Source organism: Neoarius graeffei, chromosome 18 (assembly GCF_027579695.1).
Source record: "Neoarius graeffei isolate fNeoGra1 chromosome 18, fNeoGra1.pri, whole genome shotgun sequence".
In the NCBI taxonomy this organism is placed as follows: domain Eukaryota; kingdom Metazoa; phylum Chordata; class Actinopteri; order Siluriformes; family Ariidae; genus Neoarius; species Neoarius graeffei.
The window spans coordinates 20781407-20805128 of record NC_083586.1 but is presented as its reverse complement, the minus strand read 5'-3'; the positions used below and the strand labels follow the sequence as shown (position 1 = coordinate 20805128).

Below are 23722 nucleotides of genomic sequence, written 5' to 3'. Positions count from 1 at the left end.
TTAATTCTGGTCTAATTCTAGTTATTTCAATTGGATTCCAAATGCTCTATGAGCATTCCATTCTGTTATGAATCAGATATAAAAAAATATTATAAATCACAGCACTTTTATTTTTTTAAATTATTTCATCTACTTCAACAATGTTACACAAAGATCGATCCATAACAGTTGTAAATGTCACTTAATTCCACAGGGTGCCGATAATGGTGAACACCGGTGAAAGTGATCACTATTATCGACACCTCATGTGACTTCTCAAACACGCATTTAGATACAAAATGGTGACTGTCAAATGAAAGGGTAAGAAAAAAAGTAGGTTTTGACAAGGAGATCTTGAAATATCAGTGAATTTGATAAGTAAAAACATGTCCATGATCTTTCCACCATGCTTATGTGCGATGATAACATCCAGGTTTTCCTCAAATTGCTGATCGTGCTAAAAAAAATTCCACCTCAGGTAATGAGCTGCGTCATCAGATGACAAGATCAAAGGGTGGGGGTGGGGGTCTTCTGGTTGATTAATTAACCAATAATAACTGTTATAACTGAAACTCATCTTTGTAAAATTGTTTTTTATTGGTAAATCTGAAAAGGTGTCGATAATTGTAGCCGCCGCTCTACATATTTCTTATTAAATTTGTGTGTGTGTGTGTGTGTGTGTGTGTGTGTGTGTGTGTGTGTGTGTGTGTGTGTAACAGGTTCTTATGACAAAGCTCAGAAGGGAATGGATCGCTACGTGGACAGCCTGTTTAACCCTGTACTGTCAGATGGAATTGGGGTAGGGAGACACAAACAGACAGATAGAGAGAGAGAATTTGCTGTATTGTCTAAATATTTTTGTCCCACTGTACATCTAAAAAATTATATCTCTGTCTGTCTGTCTGTCTGTCTGTCTGTCTGTCTGTCTGTCTCTCTCTCTCTCTCTCTCTCTTTAGGATACGGACATGTCTGCTCTGTCTGGAAGAATAAAAGGAGGTGGAGGTGTCGGTGCTGGCCACACTGACAATGTTCCATCCATAGTCAGAGTTCCTTTTTCAGCAGCTCAGCAACCAGGAGGTAACACACACACACACACACACACACACACACACACACACACACACACACACACACACTAATATGAAATCAATTGATTTATTTTATGAATTGATCTGTTTGTGTGTGAATGCTGCAGCAGTGAGGGTGCTGCCTGCTGTTCCAGCTGTGCCCAGTTTACCGGCTCAAGGTAGCAAAACAATTTACATATACATCTAAAACAACAAAAAACAACAGTCATAAAAACTGCTCTGGACTTCTGATTGTTTCTGTTTTTCACTTTTCATCTCATATTTCTCAGATCCGCAAACCCTCATGGCGCAGCAGGAGCAGCAAGCTTTCATCAATCAGCAAGCTGTCATTATGGTACATGAACTTTAAAAGACCAGTGTTAGTGAGCTGCCTGGTTAACAGTAACTAGCCTGCTTCAAAACTTGTCCTCGTTCGAGGAAAGGTTTCTGTATTATGATCTGTGGGAAGCCATAGTGGAACATTTGGAGGTAGATATTTGGCTGCACCACTTTTGGGTGTAGTGACAAGCTCCCAGCAGTTCACACCCAGTGACACTGACTGGGAATTACTGACTGGTACATGACTTTTATTACAGGATCATGACAGGGTGACAAAAACAAATCAGGAATTTTCATCTCTGACTCAAAGCTTATAAATAAATACAAATTCTACCAAAACATTGTGTCTTGTAGCTTTAATGACTTTTGTATTATTTTTAAATCCTTTTTTTTACACACTTTTAAGAAGTTGTTTTTTTTAATATTTTTATCATTATATATGATATATTTATACTATTTTATTATGATGGTATACTAGGGTCATGTAAAAAATTTACAAGAAAAAAAATCTGAAATTTTCTGAGATTATAAATTCATAAATTTTCAAGAAAAAAAACTCAAATTCCAAGATTGAGGAGTCTCAAATTTACAAGACGAACACTCTCATGCTTCCTGGCTGCAGTGCATTCTGATTAATGTAGCTGAAAATATAATTGAGATTTATTCCTTTATATTGTGCAGTGAAGGAGGAAAGACTGCATTTTCTATAAATCTGAGTGATGTGATGATGATGTTGATCCAACCTTGCAAAGTAAAGCGATCTGGTTCCTTGATATATATATATATATATATATATATATATATATATATATATATATATATATATATATTTTTTTTTTTCCAAGTTTTCTTTTCTCATAAATTTATGAAAAATCTGATATTTTTTTTCTCTCGTAAGTTTCCAACTTTTTTTTAATATTACCCCCTCCCTCAGCTCCATATATTTTTGACATACACTGGCCCTAATATCCATCCATCCATTATCTGTAGCCGCTTATCCTGTCCTACAGGGTCAGTATTGTTTATCTTTTTATTATTGTTTGCATTATTTGATTATTTTATTTTTAACGGCATTTATTTTCTTTATTTCTCAGTTTTTATACTTAACACTACAGCTTTGAATGTATGAAATGCGCTATATCAATAAAATGTATGATTTCTTTTGTTATTATTATAATTATTAACTACATACAGTTTAATACCTAATGAATGACATGTGACCTTGTCCTTGCACTCAGACATCTGATTTCTGTTTATTACTCAGGCCCAACAGATGACGATGCAGGCTATAGCCATGGCAACGACAAGTCCCATCTCTAGCCCTCCCACCAGTCCTCCTCCTACCCCCTACATCCCCTACACCCCTCTGGCCTCCAGCCCGTACTCTGCATTGCCCCCAAGCCCGTATGCCAACTTCCCACCCAGCCCCTACGCACAGTTTACACCTTCCTCCTATACCATTAGCTCAAGTGTGACCTCAAACCCCGGCTTGAACCATCAGCTAAAGACAGCACAAACATCCAGAAACACACCAGAACAGGTTCAACTGTATCTCATTACATGTATATGTGTGATGGCCTGCAAAAACAATTTACATGCTGAAATTTTGCTATTTTCTACTATATATAGTTCTGAAAACTTTCCTGAATGTAAATATGTTTATCTTTGGTACATATTGTTTATAATCTACAGCATGTGGCTATCCATCACCTTCATCAAAGTAACTGACTGATTACACAATAGGATCCTTGCAGAACGATAGCTGGGACAAGATTAAAAACATTTCCACATAATTGTGGTTGAATATATTTGTATTTTTTTTTTTTAAGTAGAGAAACTGAGTTTTCTCTGAGTTTTTGTATTTTTTTCGCAGATTGCGACATGTATTTCATCAGATAATTTTAATTCATTGTTATTATTTTGTATGTAATTTTAACCTTTTTTTCCTTTAACATTGACATGTAGCTAAACATACACATAATATCTAGCCTTCATTTTCTTCTTGCTGCTTAGCAATGAAAACAATCTCTTTAGATCTTTATTAATAGTAATACAATTATAAAAATGCTTTTAAATGATTTTATATGATTTTTAACGATACTTTTCTCATGTTTATGAAAGACATTAAGCCAAACAATTTAAAAGCTCATATATTTAAGGGTTTTTTTTTTTGGCTCCTTGTTAAATCTTGCTTTATCTCTAGGATAAAGACCTGAAAGAAAGTTTAGAGAAGAAACTAAATCCTGCTCCAGCAAAAGTTATAATAGACAAAAAGCCAGCCAAAAAACATGGTATGTAATCTGTTTTCCTGTCATGCACTTTTTTTTTCTTACACTTCTGACACAAAAGTCTGATCAGTATTTACACAGAGTGAAAGTTCCTCATAATCAGAGTTGTTACACACCTGCTTAAGTAGATCTTCTGAACTCTCCAGTCACATTATTAATTATTTGTCCTGTGTGGATCTAAAGCGTTGACGCATCAGAGGCATCTAGACCACTGCCTTTAAACACAAATACTCACCTTTAACCCTGGAAAAAAAAAAAAAAGCCAGGGAGGATTGAAGATGGAAATGATGTTTTTTTTTTTTTGTCTAACATGACATACCTGCAAGAAATCATTGAAATAATAAAGAAAATTAAAAAGACTACTTTTATCACTAATATATTACTGCATTAAACAGTCTGAGTTGTAATGATCAAATAAATCACTGAACAAACTGGATTCCACACTCAAAGCTATGGCCTAATGGTTAGAGAAGCAGCTTTGGGACCAAAAGGTTGTTGGCTTGAGTCTCTGGACCAGCAGGAATGGCTGAAGTGTCCTTGAGCAAAGCACCTAGCCCCCAACTGCTCCCCAGGCTGCTTGTCATATGTTGCTCTGGATAAGAGTGTCTGCTAAATGCTTGTAATGTAATTATTCTATATGCAGCACATAAAATAGCATTTGATCCAGCACATGATGTTATTTTAGCATTTTTTTATAGCGTGCTCTGAGAATTACTTGTATGCAAAATTTAAGGAAGCCACAAGATACTAAATCGAGCTCATGAAACCGTAATGTGTACGCAAGATGCAGGCAATTTTATCACACTTTTAATGAACTCTCCCCATCTCTCTGTCTCTCTCTCTCAGCTCCCGTAGCAGTCTTGGGTCCGATGCGATCGGCTCCAGCTCCTGATACCAAAGTGGTGAAATATTCCGTCTCTAACTCGGAGCATATAGTTCCCAGCCACAACATAAAGGACATCATTAAACAATATCAAACTCCACCTGAGCCTCCTGAACTGGAGAGCAAGAGGTGTGTGAGTGTTTTCATGCACAATAACACCAATATAGATTCAGATTAAAGCTGATTAAAGATTGCATTCCGCTTAATAGTATTATGTTCCTGTAACAGCATACTCCTAAGTGTTTCATTACATAGTACACTATTTCATTTTCATAGAATTTCTCAAAGTGGAAAAAAAAAGCCTCACTTATAAATTCTGAATAAATGTTTGGATTTAAAAAAAACCCAACAACATTAAATTATGAAATAAAAACTATTTTTAATGATAGACTTCACTCCGGCGGCACGGTGGTGTAGTGGTTAGCGCTGTCGCCTCACAGCAAGAAGGTTCTGGGTTCGAGCCCCGTGGCCGGCGAGGGCCTTTCTGTGTGGAGTTTGCATGTTCTCCCCGTGTCCGCGTGGGTTTCCTCCGGGTGCTCCGGTTTCCCCCACAGTCCAAAGACATGCAGGTTAGGTTAACTGGTGACTCTAAATTGAGTGTAGGTGTGAATGTGAGTGTGAATGGTTGTCTGTGTCTATGTGTCAGCCCTGTGATGACCTGGCGACTTGTCCAGGGTGTACCCCGCCTTTCGCCCGTAGTCAGCTGGGATAGGCTCCAGCTTGCCTGCGACCCTGTAGAAGGATAAAGCGGCTAGAGATAATGAGATGAGATGAGATGAGACTTCACTCCTAAATTATTTCTGAATGATCATTACAGAAGAGAAGGCAAAGTTTTTGTGAAAAAAAAAAATCCACATGACGAGGCCTTACATATTTTGAAGACACAGATGGACATTCCGCCTCCTCCACAGGTAATTAAGTCTTCCTTTCTGATTCTGGACATTGTTTATGTTTCTGTATCATGTTTTTATTTATATCCACTAGTTATGAAACTCATCAGTGCAGCGTAAATTGGAGGCAACATACACTTTTCATGAAAACAGTATAATCAGGTCCTGAATTGGTCAAATTTACATATCCATGCTTTTCGTCTGGAAAACTTGTAATTGTTCATCAAGCCAGCCAATCAGAAACTTACAGAAATGTTGTCCTTTTTTTAACAACTAGCTCATCGGCTATTTGTGATGAGTGATGTATATTTTCCGCTTCAGTGAACCGTACAGTCAGTGTTATAGATTTTACATGATTATATATCTGTATGTTGATTGATCTCAATCTAATACGTGTATATACTGTGCAGTATAACTCATTTAAAAAAAGTTAAGAAGTGCTGATATGTATACTGCTGATGGTGTGAGCGGCCATTTTGAGTTGACATCACTTTCTGAACTCTTATGAACTTGTAGTTGAGAAGACTACCTCAAGTCAAGGGGACATTTGCTTTAGCTTTTCTTGGTCAGAGGACAGAAGCTCAAGTTATATAGTCTAATGCAGCGTGTGTGTGTGTGTGTGTGTGTGTGTGTGTGTGTGTGTGTGTGTGTGTGTGATTGCAGAGAAGAGCTCCAGCTTCTGTAACTGACTCTAGAAAAGCTGGTGTCAAACCAACACAGAGCACTAAAAAGCGGGCACCAGGACCACCATTAAATGTACCGTCAGGTATCAGAACAAAATTGACACCCAGTGAAACCTGTTTAAAAGTATAAAACTGCATTGTTTTGTGTGTGGATGAGCTTCAAGTAGCTAAATTGCCACGCTTTTATATATTGATGTAGACTAAATGTCCCCACAAGGACAGGAATAGACTATCTAACAATTTTGGCTTTTTGACCTTTTCTTGTGGTCTCCGGGGGGATTTCCTTTTGTTTACTAAACTTAAGGTGGGGGCTAAATTTTAGGCATTAATTAGCTGCATCAATAATTATCTCAACGGCAGATCCTCAGAAGGATAGTAAATACCGGTATGTATGTGTGAATGCAGTGTCCAGAGATCTACCTGTAGAATCAGAAACCATTCAAACATCACTCCACCTCAGCAACGTGGATGAATACTACACGTACACCAATGTCCCATGGAAGCTGTACCTCAGGAAGGAGGTGCGTGCTTTAATTTCTTCAGTAAATAACTAAAAACTTCAGGCTTTTAAAACTGACACACTGTTTGGCTGTTTTGAGACTGAGTTATATCTTTTCATGGATCGTTTATCTTATTTTTCCAGTACAACCCCGATTCCAAAAAAGTTGGGACAAAGTACAAATTGTAAATAAAAACGGAATGCAATGATTTGGAAGTTTGAAAATTCCATATTTTATTCAGAATAGAACATAGATGATATATCAAATGTTTAAACTGAGAAAATGTATCATTTAAAGAGAAAAATTAGGTGATTTTAAATTTCATGACAACAACACATCTCAAAAAAGTTGGGACAAGGCCATGTTTACCACTGTGAGACATCCCCTTTTCTCTTTACAATAGTCTGTAAACGTCTGGGGACTGAGGAGACAAGTTGCTCAAGTTTAGGGATAGGAATGTTAACCCATTCTTGTCTAATGTAGGATTCTAGTTGCTCAACTGTCTTAGGTCTTTTTTGTTGTATCTTCCGTTTTATGATGCGCCAAATGTTTTCTATGGGTGAAAGATCTGGACTGCAGGCTGGCCAGTTCAGTACCCGGACCCTCCTTCTATGCAGCCATGATGCTGTAATTGATGCAGTATGTGGTTTAGCATTGTCATGTTAGAAAATGCAAGGTCTTCCCTGAAAGAGACGTCGTCTGGATGGGAGCATATGTTGCTCTAGAACCTGGATATACCTTTCAGCATTGATGGTGTCTTTCCAGATGTGTAAGCTGCCCATGCCACATGCACTAATGCAACCCCATACCATCAGAGATGCAGACTTCTGAACTGAGCGCTGACAACAACTTGAGTCGTCCTTCTCCTCTTTAGTCCGAATGACATGGCGTCCCTGATTTCCATAAAGAACTTCAAATTTTGATTCATCTGACCACAGAACAGTTTTCCACTTTGCCACAGTCCATTTTAAATGAGCCTTGGCCCAGAGAAGACGTCTGCGCTTCTGGATCATGTTTAGATACGGCTTCTTCTTTGAACTATCGAGTTTTAGCTGGCAACGGCGGATGGCACGGTGAATTGTGTTCACAGATAATGTTCTCTGGAAATATTCCTGAGCCCATTTTGTGATTTCCAATACAGAAGCATGCCTGTATGTGATGCAGTGCCGTCTAAGGGCCCGAAGATCACGGGCACCCAGTATGGTTTTCCGGCCTTGACCCTTATGCACAGAGATTCTTCCAGATTCTCTGAATCTTTTGATGATGATATGCACTGTAGATGATGATATGTTCAAACTCTTTGCAATTTTACACTGTCGAACTCCTTTCTGATATTGTTCCCCTATTTGTCAGCGCAGAATTAGGGGGATTGATTATCCTCTTCCCATCTTTACTTCTGAGAGCCGCTGCCACTCCAAGATGCTCTTTTTATACCCAGTCATGTTAATGACCTATTGCCAATTGACCTAATGAGTTGCAATTTGGTCCTCCAGCTGTTCCTTTTTTGTACCTTTAACTTTTCCAGCCTCTTATTGCCCCTGTCCCAACTTTTTCGAGATGTGTTGCTGTCATGAAATTTCAAATGAGCCAATATTTGGCATGAAATTTCAAAATGTCTCACTTTCGACATTTGATATGTTGTCTATGTTCTATTGTGAATACAATATCAGTTTTTGAGATTTGTGAATTAATGCATTCCATTTTTATTTATAATTTGTACTTTGTCCCAACTTTTTTGGAATCGGGGTTGTACATGCAAACTCAAAACAAGCCACAATCAAGTTAATTTTGGCTTCAAAATTACCGGATGAGATGACAATGCAAAAATTAGAGTTTAATATCATGGAAATTATAACCTTTGACACAAAATGTCCTGTAAAACTTTGTACAAGTTGCTTAACTTTTATCTTGTCTGGAATAATCTCGTATGTACACTGGAGTTACTTCCTGGACTCTTTTATTCTTTTAATAGAATATATGCAATATATATACAGTAATGTAATACTCAAGGGTACTCCATGACTAAGTAATGCGTCTTTTTTTGGTGTTTGAGAAGTAAAATGTGTCAGAATTTTACAATTTTTTTGACTGTTGAAATAAAATCAGCTCTCTTATTAGGTGTTTTACCCCAAGGACAGCTGGAATCATCCACTTGTGTTGGACATCATATTCAAGCAGGTAAGAACAATACTGCCCCCTTGTTTAGCTAGTCTGTTTAGCACTGATCAGGGAGTTTTCTTAACAATTATGTAGGTGCAACAGGCTTATTGAATCAGTCTCATGTATAAAAGGGATCAGTCTTATAAATTCTTTAATCATTAATTCAAGTGTCTAATAGTTTATAGCTAAACTGTTAAAATCAATGGAATAACTTAGTGGTGATGCTGCTATAGTTTTAGTGAGTATTGTAGATCTAATGTAATACATCTACTCTAGATCTGTAACATTCATATAAACAACCCAATGGGCGAAGGCAATTAGAATACTTGTTTGGCAGAGGCTGGCACTCAGTGAATGTTGTAGCAATAAACAGGACACAGTTTACTCCAAAGGTACCATTTATTGAAAAAGCTGACACAAATTAGCAAACTAATACTGATCAGATATAGCAACAATAGCAGTCAAGGAATAAGTCAATATAAATGGTGATACAATGCATACAAGTAATAATCAGTAGTGTATAAAGCGATAGTCTGTAGTAAGTAGAATAATAACCAGCAGTGAATATGATGATAACCAAGGCACTAATGGTGACCAGAAGTAATGGGCTATATGCAAGTGTTACAGTGTAGGGGTGAGTGAATGTTAAAATGTGAAAGGGAAATCATGTGTTTGTGTGTGTGTGTGTGTGTGTGTGTGTGTGTGTGTGTGTGTGTGTGAGTGTAGGCATGTGCGTGCATGTGCGCAGCTGCGCACTAACAAGATGAGGAGGAGCTAGAGAGAGAGAGTGTGCACAGGCGCACAACAAGGAGGAGGGGAGTGAGGAAACAAGGCGGCGTGCGTGGCGTGTGGGCGAGAGATAGGTGTGGTATGTAAATGTAGTGCGCAAGCCTTTGTGCTAGGCACCGTCTAAAGGGGATTGGGCAACAAGGAGAGCGCACGAGGGAGAGAGACAAAGGATCTGTAGCTTAAAAACTAGTCCCAGCTGGGCCTTAAACCCAAACTTCTACTCAACCCTTAGCTACTCCTGAAATCCCAATGTTGAGGGGTGTAGTGTGATGGAGGAAGTTAAAGAGAGAGAGAGAGAGAGAGAGAGAGAGAGAGAGAGAGAAAACGCATGCATGATCTGACTAATACGAATAGTGAACAAAGCAAATCAAACAACACGCGGTCTAAAACCGGCTTTCATGTGAATCAAAATGTGTACATTTAAACCATAAATGAGTGCAAATAAACAACATTCTTCGCATTAACTAGCCATAGCTAAGACTAACAATTGCCCAGATGCCAGCCTTAGTTGAGATCGCTCTTGCTTGGCGACTGAAAGTGCGTCGTCTGTTATCCGAAGACAGTGCGAAGCGCAGGTCCAGGGAGAAAACAGTTCTGTTCCTTTTTTTTTTTTACAGCTCGTCAGCTGAAGATCTTCGGTGTCCTGTTGGTTGTCCGATGATCTGGAAGGAATCTTGTTTGTAGTTCGTCGACGTTGCGAAAGGGAAAAGGGATCCGGTTGCCTTTTCTCTTTAAAATACTGCGTGGGCTGCAGTAACTAACCGGTTCAGTTATTATTACAACCATTCGAAGATCAAATACATTGAACTTTGGCTAAAGGTCCGGTATCAATAGCTCGTTCTTTGTTCCTCTTTAGTACAAATGCAATGACGTCTCTTTCACGCGTGGGGATCCACCGCCAGAGAGAGTGAATTTCGATTCTGCCGTGGGTTTTAAAGCACAGTCATGACGTCACTGTATTTGGTATTCGGTATCATCTTTGTATCCAATACCATTACAGGGAATCAGAAGAATGGGCGGACATAGAACATGGCATCGAGTACAGGGATTGTTGTGTTCAATGCTGTAACAGTGGAAGGGGAGAAGATGGGCCATAAAGTGAAGCAGGGAATTGTGGGTACTATGGCTACGGCATGGCAGCCCTCCTACAATTATTACCAATAGGAACTACTATGAACGTTATTTCTGCTTCTGTGGATGGTTCCACATGGATAATCCCCCCCCCCAAAAAAAAAAAAAAAAAATTATATATATATATATATATATATATATATATATATATATATACACACACACACACACTACCGTTCAAAAGTTTGGGGTCACCCAGACAATTTTGTGTTTTCCATGAAAAGTCACACTTTTATTTACCACCATAAGTTGTAAAATGAATAGAAAATATAGTCCAGACATTTTTCTGGCCATTTTGAGCATTTAATCGACCCCACAAATGTGATGCTCCAGAAACTCAATCTGCTCAAAGGAAGGTCAGTTTTATAGCTTCTCTAAAGAGCTAAACTGTTTTCAGCTGTGCTAACATGATTGTACAAGGGTTTTCTAATCATCCATTAGCCTTCTGAGGCAATGAGCAAACACATTGTACCATTAGAACACTGGAGTGATAGTTGCTGGAAATGGGCCTCTATACACCTATGTAGATATTGCACCAAAAACCAGACATTTGCAGCTAGAATAGTCATTTACCACATTAGCAATGTATAGAGTGTATTTCTGATTAGTTTAAAGTGATCTTCATTGAAAAGAACAATGCTTTTCTTTCAAAAATAAGGAAATTTCAAAGTGACCCCAAACTTTTGAACGGTAGTATGTATATATATATATATATATATATATATATATATATATATATATATATATATATATATGCCCTTGCTTCAGTGGAGCATCTCACACTGATACTGTGTATTTTTGTACCTAAGAGTCGGAAACTTAAGTTCAAAAGTTACATCAATATTTATGTGGGGAAAGTTGCACATGTTCAGAATTTGGGCTCCACATTCAGATTATTAAAATCAATAACATGTAGTTCATGCCTCCGAGGTTGCCAGATTTTTCTTTAGTAGAAGCTTCTGAGATGGGGTTTTTCAAAAGCATCAAAAGACAAGTAAGGGACAGACCTTTTTTTAAATCTTTGCTTTCAAATGTAACATGAACATATTAGACAATTTTAAATTTATTTTTAAGAATACATGTATATTAAAATGACGAATGTGATGATATATGGATGAAAAGATGGCAAGCATTGAAATAAATCTAACAGGAGTCTAGTGTATTGGCAAAACAAAATGGCTTCCACACTCTATTTAAGCAGATTCTAAAATAGCACATGATCCAGCACACCCTATTTTGCATTTTATTTGTTAATTTAATGTGCACTCTTGTAAAGAAACCCCCATGGTTTGAAGGATAAGCTGACTGAGTGCTCATCTGCTATGATCACAGAGAAATTTTATTTAATTTTATTCACCTCTTGTTGATTCATAAGGTATTTAAATCAACATCTGGATTTCTGTATAGCTGCTGTGTGACATTATTATTTCTAGTCAAGGGCTTTAAAAATATAATATAGAGGACATTTCACCACAAAAAGTTCCTTGTTCACTGAAAATATTCCATTTTTTAACTTTTCATCATCCCTCCCTTCCTCAGATAGTTAATGACATGTTTTCAGAGGCCTGTGTGCGCATCACCAAAGAGGAGAGGCTGAAGATGAAGGGCTTGTTTAGTACGTGAACTTGAAATCCTAATGTTTTACTGTTTTAGCCACAGTGTCATCTTTTTGTATTAATAAAAAGTGCACGTGTGTGATAGCACAACACAAGATAGAGCAGAATGCAAATGTTCAGGATGAAGATGTGAAGAAGGCTGTGGTCTTGGCCGCCTGTGAGTCATGGGAGATTTATTTCTCACGGCTTTTCCCCGCATCGGTGAGTATTGAATAACAGAAAGAAAAAAGTTACGCTTTGCCAAAAAAAGTGATTTTATATAAAGATTTCCTTAACTAACCTTAGTTACTTCATGAAGTAAGGAGTAAAACATTTCGGGGGCATGTTATTATAGGGAAATAATCAATGATGGAGTGGTTTGATGAAGTTCATTATTATCTTATGAAGGACAAACCATTGTACTTTTTATCCATTTATAATTACATTTAATGTTGTGGAACTTCCTCAAAACAAGTTATTTCCTGTTCTCACTTATATTACAGCAGTCGTTCTACTCCTCTGTGGAAAACTTACAGACTTGCGAAGTGCTGACACTGAAAACTACTTCCATACATAAATGTTAAATACACGTCTGTATTGCAACAGGCTTCCCCACAGGTGGAGCCGTGGCCACCTACAAGGGCCTAAACAGGCACGGTCTCGGTTGCAATGCAATGGTCACATGCGCACAATCAGGTGAGATGCGTAACACCTGCCTGTGCCTCTTTGTATTCCTGACTCCGCGTATTCCTGACTCCGTGTGCAGATGTCTGTGCCGATAACAAAGCAGAACTGTTCTGAGGTTTCTTTGAAAAAAAAAAGCAGTTATATTGAACACAGAGACTATATATTTAAAAATGGTATTTTGAAGAAAGAAATATATTTAAAGAAAAAGTTATTTTGAGGAAAGAAAATATACTAAAATGTACTCCCTCTGCGGAGCGGGCTCAAGAAACTCCTCCTATATCAATGTCCGATTGTATTTTAGATGCAACCATCACAATTTCCCTCCGAGTGAGCCAAAATCGCATACATGATTTCTTTATTGTCTGGCTGAGTGCTAGCGTGGACCACAGCAGTCTGGCAGCACAAGCTAACCACTAGTTCCACACCCGAATCTTTTGTGTCAGAACTGAAGGGCAACTTTGATCTTCTGCTCAAATGGGAGGGCCTGGCATCATCCCTCCTTTGCATCTGCCAAGGGGCCTGCTCAATGGCAGACTATGCCATCTAGATTTGAACTGGCATAGCTGCCTCAGGCTGGACCACCCCAGCCTTTCAGTCAGCATACATGCAGGGTCTATCAGAAGAGCTGAAAGATGAACTTCCAGCTCACAAACCCCAAAGCAGTTGGATGCACTGTTCCAGCTATTGATCAACTTGGACAACTGCCTGCATGAATGACTCAGGGCCTGCCAGTAGCACACACATAGCTCAACCACAGATATGTACAGTGGTGCTTGAAAGTTTGTGAACCCTTGAGAATTTTCTATATTTCTACATAAATATGACCTAAAACATCATCAGATTTTCACGCAAGTCCCAAAAGTAGATAAAGAGAACCCAATTAAACAAATGAAACAAAAATATTATACTTGGTCATTTATTTATTGAGGAAAATGATCCAATATTACATATCTGTGAGTGGCAAAAATATGTGAACCTTTGCTTTCAGTATCTGGTGTGACCCCCTTGTGTAGCAATAACTGCAACTAAACATTTCCAGTAACCGTTGATCAGTCCTGCACACTGGCTTGGAGGAATTTTTGCCCATTTCTCTGAACAGAACAGCTTCAACTCTGGGATGTTGGTGGGTTTCCTCACATAAACTGCTCGCTTCAGGTCCTTCCACAACATTTTGACTGGATTAAGGTCAGGACTTTGACTTGGCCATTCCAAAACATTAACTTTATTCTTCTTTAACCATTCTTTGGTAGAATGACTTGTGTGCTTAGGGTCGTTGTCTTGCTGCATGACCCACCTTCTCTTGAGATTCAGTTCATGGACAGATGTCCTGACATTTTCCTTTAGAATTCGCTGGTAAAATTCAGAATTCATTGTTCCATCAATGATGGCAAGCTGTCCTGGCCTAGATGCAGCAAAACAGACCCAAACCATGATACTACCACCACCATGTTTCACAGATGGGATAAGATTCTTATGCTGTAATGTAGTGTTTTCCTTTCTCCAAACATAACGCTTCTCATTCCAACCAAAAAGTTCTCTTTTGGTCTCATCTGTCCACAAAACATTTTTCCAATAGCCTTCTGGCTTGTCCATATGATGTTTAGCAAACTGCAGATGAGCAGCAATGTTCTTTTTGGAGAGCAGTGGCTTTCTCCTTGCAACCCTGCCCTGCACACCATTGTTGTTCAGTGTTCTCCTGATGGTGGACTCATGAACATTAATATTAGCCAATGTGAGAGAGGCCTTCAGTTGCTTAGAAGTTACCCCGGTGTCCTTTGTGACCTCACCGACTATTACACACCTTGGTCTTGGAGTGATGTTTGTTGGTCGACCACTCCTGGGGAGGGTAACAATGGTCTTGAATTTCTTCCATTTGTACACAATCTGTCTGACTGTGGATTGATGGAGTCCAAACTCTTTAGAGATGGTTTTTTAACCTTTTCCAGCCTGATGAGCATGAACAACGCTTTTTCTGAGGTCCTCAGAAATCTCCTTTTGTTCGTGCCATGATACACTTCCACAAACATGTGTTGTGAAGATCAGACTTTGATAGATCCCTATTCTTTAAATAAAACAGGGTGCCCACTCACACCTGATTGTCATCCCATTGGTTGAAAACACCTGACTCTAATTTCACCTTCAAATTAACTTCTAATCCTAGAGGTTCACATACTTTTGCCACTCACAGATATGTAATATTGGAACATTTTCCTCAATAAATAAATGACCAAGTATAATATTTTTGTCTCATTTGTTTAACTGGGTTCATTTTATCTACTTTTAGGACTTGTGTGAAAATGTGATGATGTTTTAGGTCATATTTATGCAGAAATGTAGAAAATTCTAAAGGGTTCATAAACTTTCAAGCACCACTGTATAAGCACACCCCCATGCCTCCAGCCAGTGAAATGTGGGGTGGGGATAGAGCCCATGTAGCTAGGTGCCACTGATCTCCCTGCCATTGACCTCCCATTGACAAGTGCTTATAGTGTGGACAATTAGGTCACTGCAGTCCAACTCCCAGGTGGGCTGGTCCACCAGGTCCATCTCAGTCTGGGACTCTTAATGTTCTCAGAGCTGCCTTTAAGGCATACACACCCCAGTGCTAACATTATCAGACCCAGTGGATCTCTCCTGAGTACTGCCCAAATATTGGGACCTCAAGGAGGTTTTTTTGAAAAGAATGGAGCAGACCCTTCCTCTGCATAGGTCATTTGACTGTGTGATTAACCTGCTCCCAGAGACCACTCCACCCAGGGGCAGGCTGTTTTCATTATCGCCCCCAGAACATAAGGCCATGGAAAAGTACATGAAAGAGGTTCTGTCCATGGGGTTTAATTGCCCATCTACCTCTCCTCTGGGAATGGGGTTTTTCTTTGTTAAAAAGAAAGAGGGGGATCTGCAACCCTGCATTGATCATCATGGCCTCAATTTCATCACACAGAAGGACAGGTACCAAATACCCCTGATGAATTCAGCCTTTGAATGTCTGCAGAAGGCCAAGACCTTCTCCAATTTGGACCTACACAGTGCTTATAACCTTGGCTGCATTAGACCGGGTGATGAGTGGAAGACTGCATTCATCACGCCATCAGGACACTACAAATATTTAATGATACCCTTCGACCTGATGAACATGCCCACAGTCTTCCAGCTTTTCACCAATTATGTCCTCCAGGAGATACTCCACCACTACATCTTCGTCAATTTAGATTACATTCTCATTTTTAGCAACAGATGGCACTGCTGCAGTTGACTGCCTCTTGCAGCAGCAGCTCGCTCATTTAAGAGGGTTTTTTTCTATTTTTGCCTGCTTTTGTGTGTGTTTCTATTTGGGTTTTTTGTTGTTGTTTTTTTTACTCTTTAAAGTGTTAAGGGACACTAGTAACTGTGAGTACAGGGCACTCGCGGTTACTTTTTAAAACTTTTTTCCACTCCACTGTGTTCATGGAGTCACGGTTAGCTATGGCCTCTATTGTTTACAGCAGAGAGCAGCTGTTAGTGCTCCGTATCGCTGTGCTGTTGCTGAGAGACAGACCCAAGGTCCCGCACAAGCTGAGGAGGAGGAGACTTGGGTGCCGAGCTGAAGTTCAATGGCGTGAGAGGAAGAGGAGACATCGTCGAGTCCTCCCATCCATTTTCATGGGGAATATACGATCTTTATCCAACAAGATGGATGAACTGGTGGCGTTAACCTGGCACCAAAGGACCTACCAGCACTGCAGCTTAATGGTGTTTACGGAGACATGGCTGACCAGTGTTGTCATAGATATGCATGCTGCACTGGACAGGTTCCAGCTGGTGAGAGCTGACAGGATGACTGAGAGTGGTAAGAGGAAAGGAGGAGGGCTGGCAGTGTTTATTAATAATAGTTGGTGTAACTCTGGGCACATCACTATTAAAGAGAGGCACTGCTGTCCAGACATTGAACTGTTAGTGGTTAGCATGAGACCATTCTAGTGAAAATTCATTATGTCTGATAATTATAACTATTCTTTTAAGTTCGTTTCTTAAGACACATATTTTTAAGTATGTTACCTCGCTTGTTGACAGTTTCGGCGAACACTTCCGCCTTCTTCAAAACAGTCACCCAAGGGTGACTGTTTTGAAGAAGGCGGAAGTGTTCGCCGAAACTGTCAACAAGCGAGGTAACATACTTAAAAATACGTGTCTTAAGAAACGAACTTAAAAGAATAGAAATGAGACCATTCTATCTGCCTCAGGAAATTTCACATGCTGTTGTAATAGCTGTGTGTGTGCCCCCCCTCTGCTAATGCTGGTAGTGTGTGTGACCTCCTCCACTCTGCAGTGAGCAGGCTGCGAATTCAGAGCCCACAAGCTCTCTTACTGATCTCTGGAGACTTCAACCATGTCTCCCTGTCCTCCACTCTGCCCACCTTCGCCCAGTACATCACATGCAGCACCAGAGACAGTAATACTCTTGACCTCCTATATGTAAACACCAAGGAGGCATATAAGTCATCCCCCCCTGGGAAGATCTGATCACAATCTGGTTTTCCTCCAGCCAGTGTACAAGTCTCTTGTGCACAGGCAACTAGCTGTGTCCCGTACAGTGTTGAGATGGTCTGACAAGGCGGATGAAGCTCTGAAGGACTGTTTCAATACAATGATGTGGGAGTTATTCAAAGATTCACATGGGGAAGACATCAATAACCTTACAGAATGAATTATGGACTATATTAACTTTTGTGTGGAGAACACTGTACCTACTAGGACTGTACAGTGCTTCTCCAACAACAAACCATGGATTAACCTGGACATAAAGGCTCTTCTCAAGGAGAAACGGACAGCTTTCAGGTCTGGAGACAAGGAGGAGCTGAAGGCTGTGCAGAGGGAGCTGAGGAGGAGGATTAGAGAGGGAAAGAGGAGCTACAGGAAGAAAATGGAGGAGCAGCTGCAGCAGAACAACACCAGAGGAGTTTGGAGAGGACTAAAGACCATCTCGCCACCAGTCTTCAAACTCCCAGGCTGAGGGTGACCAGCAGTGGGCAAATGACCTGAATCTTTTCTTCAATAGATTTGATCAGGCATCAGGTGTCTGCACCTCCAGACACCTAGGCTGCAACCCTCATCGTTCATACCTCAATGACCCTGCCCCTCCCCCACCTCCACCATCTACTCCCTCCCAACGTCTAGCAGCTCACAGCCACCACACACACCAACTCCCACCCCCACTCACCACCCACAGATTCATACAGCACCCCAAATTCAAGCCACCACAGACAATATACATCACACAACACACACCCCACTGTTTTACACATCACCCCAAATTCAAACAACCACGAACAACACAGCACACAGCCCCCCTGCTCAAACCTGTCCCTCACAACACTCCAGGTGAGGAACCAGCTGAGGAAGATGAAGGCGAGGAAGGCTGCAGGTCTGGATGGCATCAGCTCCAGGCTCCTCAGGTCCTGTGCAGACGAGGTGTGTGGGATAGTTGGACAGTATGTGAGGACATGGGACTGTGTGGCGGACATGGTTGTCTGCAGCACAGGGGCCCTGCAGGGAATGGTTTTGGCCCTGTTCCTGTTCACCCTCTACACTGCAGACTTCTCCTATAATTCACCCACCTGTCACCTGCAGAAGTTCTCTGACAACTCTGCTATCACTGGTCTCATCACAGATAGGGATGACAGGGAGTACAGAGGACTGTTGCAGGACGTTGTGGACTGGTGCCAGCGAAACCACCTCCAGATCAATGCGGGGAAAACTAAGGAGCTGGTGGTGAATTTTCACAGGCGCTCTTATTCCCCCCCAACACCACTGAGCATCCAGGGGAAGGACATTGAGCTGGTGACCTCTTATAAGTAACTGGGTGTTCACCTGAACAACAAACTGGACTGGACTGATAACACCACAGCACTGTACAGGAAAGGTCAGAGCCGGCTGTATCTGCTGCAGAGACTCCGGTCTCTTGGAGTGTAAGGGGCACTCCTGAAGACCTTTTTTGACACTGTGGTGGCGTCAACCATCTTTCATGGCATGATTTACTGGGAGAGCAGCATCTCCACAGCTGACAGGAAGAGACTGGACAAACTGATCAGGAGGGCCAGCTCTGTGTGGGGATGCCCCTTGGAGCCAGTGGAGGTAGTGGGTGGGAGGAGGATGATGATGGCTAAGCTTTCATTTATGATTGAGAATGACTCCCATCCCCTACAGGACTTATTCACTGGACTGCAGAGCTCCTTCAGTGGGAGGTTGCTCCACCCTAAGTGTGTGAAGGAGTGTTACCGCAGATCATTCCTTCCTGCAGCTGTTAGACTGTACAACCAGCACTGCTCACAGTTGACTCACATCTGTATGTCTGTCAACAGTTGTTGCATTGTTTTCTGTTTTATCTTTTGCAATTATGACCACCTGATATGTGCAATACCGTAAGTGTGTTTCATCTACTTCATAATTCCTCTACTTTGGTATTATATATCATTATATAATATATTTTACAGGGGGCAGCATGGCAGTGTAGTGGTTAGCACTGTCGCCCCATAGTGAGAAGGTCTGGGTTCGAGCCCTGTGGCCGACGAGGGCCTTTCTGTGTGGAGTTTGCATGTTCTCCCCGTGTCCGCGTGGGTTTCCCCCACAGTCCAAAGACATGCAGGTTAGGTTAACTGGTGACTCTAAATTGACCGTAGGTGTGAGTGTGAATGGTTGTCTGTGTCTATGTGTCAGCCCTGTGATGACCTGGCGACTTGTCCAGGGTGTACCCTGCCTTTCGCCCGTAGTCAGCTGGGATAGGCTCCAGCTTGCCTGCGACCCTGTAGAACAGGATAAAGTGGCTAGAGATAATGAGATGAGATGTTTTACAGGGTGTCCCAGAAGTTAGGGGGCACCAGTAAATCAATAGACCATATAGAGTTGTCCCCTAACTTATATATAGGACATCCTGTATATATATTATGACCACCTGATATGTGCAATAACTGTGTTTCATCTACTTCATAATTCCTCTAATGTAGTATTTATCTTAAGTATAATGTATTTGCTGCTGCAAACAAGAATATCCAGCCACTGGGGGTGCATAAGCATACTCTTGGTGCCGGTCCCAAGCCCGGATAAATTGGAGAGGGTTGCATCAGGAAGGGCATCCAGCATAAAATTGTGCCAAATCTAACATGCGGAATGAAAAGAGAAATATCATACCGGATCGGTCGGGGCCTGGGTTAACAACAACCGCCTCTGGGCGTGCTGGGGTGCTGGTGGAAAGTGTGCTACTATTGCGCCAAAACGGAGAAGGAGAAAGAGAGGAGGGAGGCGTGTTAGGAGAGATTGTGAAAGATGGAAGGGAAGGAGCTTAGAATTGAGGGTAGGAACACTGAATGTGGGAACATTGACTGGCAAAGCGAGAGAGTTAGCAGGTATGATGGAAAGAAGGAAGTTGGACATTTTGTGTGTGCAGAAGATGAGGTGGAAAGGAAGCAAGGCCAAGAACATTGGAGATGGATGCAAGTTGTTTTATTATGGAGTGGATGGAAAGAGAAATGGTGTTGGTATTGTTTTGAGCGGAGAGTTGGTCAACAGTGTGATTGATGTGAAGAGGGTGTCAGAGTGATAGGCATGAAGTTGGAGATTCAAGGAGTGGTAATCCATGTTGTGTGTGCATACGCCCCACAGGTTGGATGTGAGAATGAAGAGAAAGAGTCTTTCTGGGAAAAGATGGATGAAGTGGTAAAGTATACCGAGGGAGGAGCACATGCTGATAGGAGCAGATTTCAATGGACATGTTAGCGAGGGAAACAGAGGAGATGAGGACATGATGGGCAGATATGGTGTAAGAGAGAGAAATGTGGAAGGGCAAATGGTAGTTGATTTTTCAAAGAGGATGAATTTGGCAATAGTCAATACATACTTTGAGAAGAAACAGCAGCACAGGGTGATGTTTAAGAGTGGAGGAAGATCTACACAGGTGGACTACATTCTCTGCAGAAGGGGTAACCTGAAGGAGATTGGAGACTGTAAAGTGATGGCAGGTGAGAGTGTAGCTGGACATCAAGTGGTCGTGTGCAGGATGAGCTTGAAAGTGAAAAAGAGGAAGTGTGAAATAGTGGAGCCGAAGATTAAGTGGTGGAAACTAAAAGAGGTTGAACATCAGAAGGAGTTTAGGGAAGAAATGAGACGAGCATTGAGTGGTCATGGAAGTCTGCCGGAAGATTGGAATACTACTGCTGTACTAGTAAGAGAGGCAGCAAGGAAGGTACTAGGGTGGTCATCGGGAAGGAGTAAGGAAGACAAGGAGACATGGTGGTGGAACAAAGAAGTGCAGGAAATTATAAAAGAGATGAGGCTAGCAAAGAAGAATTGGGATGAGCAGAGAGATGAAGAAAGCAGGAGGTTATACAGAGAGACGAGACAGAAAGCAAAAAGAGCTGTAGCAAAGGCGAAAGCAGATGCATACCAGGAGTTGTACGAAAGACTGGAGACCAAAGAAGGTGAGAAAGACCTGTACAGACTAGCTAGGCAGAGAAACAGGGAAGCGAGGGATGTACAGCAGGTAAGCGTGATGAAAGATATAAATGGAAATGTGCTGACAAACAAAGAGAGTGTATTCAGAAGGTGGAAAGAGTACTTTGTGGATTTATTAAATGAGGAGAATCCAAGAGAGAAAAGGTCAGATTCATTGGAGACAGCAAATCAGGAAGCAGAGTTGGTTAGTAAGGATGAGGTGAGGGCAGCCATGAAAAGAATGAAGACTTGGAAAGCAGTCGGACCAGATGGTATCCTGATTGAGGCTTGGAGATGTTTGGGTGAGATGGCTGTGGAGTTCCAAATGAGATTGTTCGTTTAATAAGATCCTAGAGAATGAGAAAATGCCAAATGAATGGAGAAAGAGTGTGCTAGTCCCAACATACAAGAATAAGGGAGATGTACAGAGCTGCAGTAATTACAGAGGAATAAAATTGATGAGCTACACCATGAAGCTATGGGAAAGGGTATTGGAGGCGAGATTGAGAAGAGAGGTAGCAATCTGTGAGCAGCAGTATGGGTTTATGCCAAGGAAGAGCACATCAGATGCAATTTTTGCTCTAAGAATGTTAATGGAGAAGTACAGAGAAGGCCAGAGAAAGCTACACTGTGTGTTTGTAGACCTGGAGAAGGCATACGATAGAGTGCCGAGAGATGAGTTATGGTATTGTATGAGAAAGAGTGGACTGAATGAGAAGTATATTAGAGTGGTGCAAGACATGTATGAGAACAGTGAAACAGCAGTGAGGTGTGCAGTTGGAACGACTGAATAGTTCAAGGTGAAGGTGGGACTCCATCAAGGATCTGCTTTGAGTCCTTTTTTTGTTTGCCATAGTGATGGATAGCTTGATGGACGAAGTGAGGCAAGAGTCACCATGGAACATGATGTTTGCGGATGATATTGTGATATGTGGTGAAAGTAGAAAGGAGGTTGAGTTGGGTTTGGAGAGATGGAGGTATGCATTGGAACGAAGAGGAATGAAGGTGAGCAGTAGCAAAACAGAATACATGTGCATCAATGAGAATGGGGATGAGAGTGTAGTGAAGATGCAAGGAGCAGACATAAAGAAAGTTGGTGAATTCAAGTACCTGGGGTCAACTGTGCAGGAAAATGGGGGCTGCGATTGTGAAGTGAGAGAGAGTGCAGGCAGGGTGGAGCAGTTGGAGAAGGATTTCGGGAGTCATTTGTGATAGGAAAGTCCCAGCAAAAGTGAAAGGTAAGATGTATATAAGAGAGTAGTGAGACCAGCTGTGATGTATGGATTGGAGACTGTACTTTTAACAAAGATACAGGAGGCAAAGTTGGAGGTGGCGGAGTTGAGGATGTTAAGGTTTGCGATGGGAGTGACAAGGTTGGACAGGATAAGGAACGAGTACATCAGAGGGACAGCACATGTGGAGAGCTTGGGAATTAAGCTAAGAGAGATGAGACTGAGATGGTATGGGCACATCCTGAGAAGAGATGCAGAGCATGTGGGAAGGAGAATGTTGAGGATGGAGCTGCCAGGCAAATGAAAACGAGGAAGGCCAAAGAGGAGATACATGGATGTGGTGAGAGAGGACATGAAAGTGGCAGGTGTGGTAGAGAAGGATGCGGAAGACAGGGAGCAATGGAGATGAAAGATCTGCTGTGGTGACCTTTAATCAGGAGCAGCCAAAAGAAGAAGAAGAAGATGATATATATATATATATATAATTTTTTTTACTTGTGTGGTTTGATATATCCTCTTCTGCTGCTATCCACTGTGCTGCTGCAAACAAGAAATTTCCCCATCGTGGGACAATAAAGGTTTTCTTAACTTAACTAAACTCAACTCCCTGGAGGAGCATGTCATCCATGTATGCAAGGTCTTGCAGCTACTCCTGCAAAATCACTTATATATCATGCTTGAGGAGTTACAGTTCCACGTCACTATGATCTCCATCTTGCGCTTTGCGGTTTCACAGGGGTGTCTCAGCATGGACCAGTCCAAGATCGAGGCCATCTTGAACTGGCAATGCCCCACCTTGGTTCACACAGTACAGCGCTTTTTAGGGTTCACCAGTTTTTTTTTTTTATCTGGCATTTCAGCACCTTAGTGACTCCCTTCATTGCACGAACAAAAAAGAAATCAGGAGTCTTAAGTGGACTGGAGAGGACCAGAGGCTCAAGTCATAGTTTAGGTAGATGCCCCAGATGTTGGTGTGGGGGCCGTCCTCTTCCAGTGTATGTCCTAACCAGAGGCTGCACCCATGTGCATACTA

The 23722-nt window shown here is 41.2% G+C and overlaps 1 protein-coding gene across 1 annotated transcript in view; it reads left to right on the top strand.

The window, feature by feature from the left end:
• The window catches only part of myo15ab (myosin XVAb), a 103645-nt gene that overhangs the window by 46522 nt on the left and 33401 nt on the right, over positions 1-23722 (top strand). The window contains 12 exon segments of the mRNA XM_060898259.1: positions 714-778; positions 936-1056; positions 1175-1225; positions 1337-1401; positions 2650-2854; positions 4520-4685; positions 5374-5467; positions 6110-6212; positions 6535-6650; positions 8748-8807; positions 12249-12324; positions 12411-12526. Of these exon segments, the coding sequence (XP_060754242.1) occupies positions 714-778; positions 936-1056; positions 1175-1225; positions 1337-1401; positions 2650-2854; positions 4520-4685; positions 5374-5467; positions 6110-6212; positions 6535-6650; positions 8748-8807; positions 12249-12324; positions 12411-12526 (1238 nt within the window).